The sequence below is a fragment of the Naegleria fowleri genome (genome assembly GCF_008403515.1).
Source record: "Naegleria fowleri strain ATCC 30894 chromosome Unknown tig72, whole genome shotgun sequence".
Taxonomy (NCBI): Eukaryota; Heterolobosea; class Eutetramitea; order Acrasida; family Naegleriidae; genus Naegleria; species Naegleria fowleri.
The window spans coordinates 550,768-554,092 of record NW_025408004.1 but is presented as its reverse complement, the minus strand read 5'-3'; the positions used below and the strand labels follow the sequence as shown (position 1 = coordinate 554,092).

Sequence of the window (3,325 nt, the reverse complement as noted above, 5' to 3'; positions counted from 1 at the left end):
CCAAACCCAAACCCAAAAACCCAAACCCAAACCCAAACCCAAACCCAAACCCAAACCCAAACCCAAACCCAAACCCAAACCCAAACCCAAACCCAAACCCAAACCCAAACCCAAACCCAAACCCAAACCCAAACCCAAACCCAAACCCAAACCCAAACCCAAACCCAAACCCAAACCCAAACCCAAACCCAAACCCAAACCCAAACCCAAACCCAAACCCAAACCCAAACCCAAACCCAAACCCAAACCCAAACCCAAACCCAAACCCAAACCCAAACCCAAACCCAAACCCAAACCCAAACCCAAACCCAAACCCAAACCCAAACCCAAACCCAAACCCAAACCCAAACCCAAACCCAAACCCAAACCCAAACCCAAACCCAAACCCAAACCCAAACCCAAACCCAAACCCAAACCCAAACCCAAACCCAAACCCAAACCCAAACCCAAACCCAAACCCAAACCCAAACCCAAACCCAAACCCAAACCCAAACCCAAACCCAAACCCAAACCCAAACCCAAACCCAAACCCAAACCCAAACCCAAACCCAAACCCAAACCCAAACCCAAACCCAAACCCAAACCCAAACCCAAACCCAAACCCAAACCCAAACCCAAACCCAAACCCAAACCCAAACCCAAACCCAAACCCAAACCCAAACCCAAACCCAAACCCAAACCCAAACCCAAACCCAAACCCAAACCCAAACCCAAACCCAAACCCAAACCCAAACCCAAACCCAAACCCAAACCCAAACCCAAACCCAAACCCAAACCCAAACCCAAACCCAAACCCAAACCCAAACCCAAACCCAAACCCAAACCCAAACCCAAACCCAAACCCAAACCCAAACCCAAACCCAAACCCAAACCCAAACCCAAACCCAAACCCAAACCCAAACCCAAACCCAAACCCAAACCCAAACCCAAACCCAAACCCAAACCCAAACCCAAACCCAAACCCAAACCCAAACCCAAACCCAAACCCAAACCCAAACCCAAACCCAAACCTTTCTCGCAATAATTTTATCTCCTCTCGATGAAAGAATAAAGAAATAAGTGATCACTTTTTTCTTTTTTGTTTTTTTTATTACGTCATCAAATGCACCAAGAACAACAAGAGACCACATTCTCCTCTAGGGAACAAGAGGAAAGATTCAAGTTTTTACGAGCGACAAATAATTTGCGTGTACTATTAAATTATTCTTCCCCTTTACTTTATTAAGCGTAGATATTGGTTTTAATCAATTTCAGGTTTGTGTCCTTCCCTAATAATGTCAAAAGTGTTGTTGTTGATGAAAGATTGAATGTTGATAAAGAGGCCGTTATGGTTTTCAATAACCTGCTTCACTCTTTGGAGGGTCAAGTTGCTAGGTGAGACTAATCCAACTCTACTGATGATGGTGTTTTTGAAACATTCCTTGTAAAACATAATTTGACGTTCTAATTGTATCATTTTCGTCAACAATTTCTCATCGCTACTAAATGACGAAATAGTAGCTTCGAAAATTTCTACAGCTCCCGTTACTTTGTGCTTCTTGATGAAATTAATTTCAATTTCTTTTGTTTCTAAATTCAGTTTTCTGGCGTTCTCGTCGCTAATTTTGTTATTCAAATGTAGAGTCATAAGATACGATGAATAAACTTGATTGGCTCGAGCAATAGCAAATGCTGCTTGATTCTCAGATTCCTTCAATACAACTGGATTGTGAGTTATAAATTCGTCATCTTTTTGGAATTGAAGTTTCACTTGACCTTCATATAAACAACCAATGTTTGTATTAATAATTCGTAAGTCATCACGGATCTCTTTCATCTCCTTCTCCATTCTCTTTTCAAAGTTTGTGATTCTCGCATCCATTTTTATCAGTGTTTCGTTCAAGCCACGAATTTGTTGAGGCAAGTCGGAAAGAGAAAAATAGAACGAAGCCATTGCCTTATGATCGTTGTTGATTAAGGCGTTGTATATTTGATCTACCGACATTTTTTCATCAGCCATATTTTCTTGAGAAACGGCTAATGCTTCTACGTTGGATGGCAGCTGAGAGGATGGCGATGTATTTGTTTCCACGTTGTTGGATGATGAAGCACTAGTGGTTACAACCTTGTTTTTGGATGATTGTTGAGAGGATGGCGATGTAACTGTTACCACGTTGTTGGACGATGAAGCTATAGTTGTTACAATCTTGTTGTTGGATGATTGTGGAGTGGGTGTTTTGGTCATCGATTTTTTTTTTGTTGAGGATGGAATTGGTTGGGCCTCCTTTTTAAGAAGCGTTGATTGATAACGTTTGGACACAAGTTCGTTATACTCTTCAGCCACTGCCTCACGAGTAGCTTGGAGTAGTGTTTGTGCAACTTCAATGTTGTCAGCTTCTGATCTAAATCTCGAAATAGCGCAACATTGGTTTAGATGAGAGTTCTCGTCCAACATTGTCTGCCAAAACTTAAAGTGTTTGCTCTTCTCATAGAACCTCTTTAACCCATCCGCACCTACGCTTAAAGCAAGCGAAATGACTAATGGTGTTGTTTGCATCCCTTTTTTCTTAAGCCCAGCCTCAATAACGGAAGCAGATGAAAGGTTTTCCTTGATAATTTCTTCTTTGAATTCAGAAAAGAGATCATCAAGAAACATCTTTACAGGCGTATCATTCAATATGGCTTTGAACATGATGTTCTTGAGCTCTTCTTCCAACTTGTTGCTTCTCAATAGATCGTAGCAAGTTTGGATTTCTGGCGATTTATCGAGAAACTCTTTAGCAAATCCCTCCTCATCAGGATGTTGTCCTCGTACCAATCCTTTTACAAATTCAACAAGGACGTTCCGTTTCTCCAAGACCGATGCAACTTGTTGGACAAAGGGAAAACTCTCCACCAACTGAGGCCATGATTTGGATGAAATTTCTTCAGGAGAAGGAAATGCAGTGTTTTTCAAACCTGCTTGAAACTGTTTCACCGGAGCGCAAGCCAACAACACATCAATCTTCTTAGAGTACTTCTTTTCAGAACCAGCAGCAATATCAAGCCTCTTCAAAACAAGAGCCCGAAACGTAGTAGCGGCGTTCATTTTAAAGTATATAAGCAAGAATAGGAGTAAAACACAAAGGAAAGGTGAGGATGAATTTTTTTTAAAGTATCCTTGTTTCTGAGGGTCGATGAAAGTCTATCAATTAAATCACTCCTAACGGAAAAAAAAAGGTCTTTGCTCAAGAGCTCTGGTTGCATTATTCTTCTAGAGAGAATCCGAATATCAAAAGCCATTCTGTTCTCGGGTCATGATCATCATAATGCAACTATTAAAGAAAATAGATCAAGTGGTGTGGAT

General features: G+C 41.2%; 1 protein-coding gene across 1 annotated transcript; it reads right to left on the bottom strand.

Annotated features, from left to right (window-relative positions):
- FDP41_009834 (uncharacterized protein) lies at positions 1-3,067 on the bottom strand (the record flags this gene model as incomplete). The annotated part of the gene is made up of 2 exons (XM_044713835.1): positions 1-1,010; positions 1,396-3,067. Coding segments are annotated over 2 exons (2,682 nt in total), but the record flags the coding sequence as incomplete, so codon positions are not given.
- Positions 3,068-3,325: the final 258 nt, after the last annotated feature.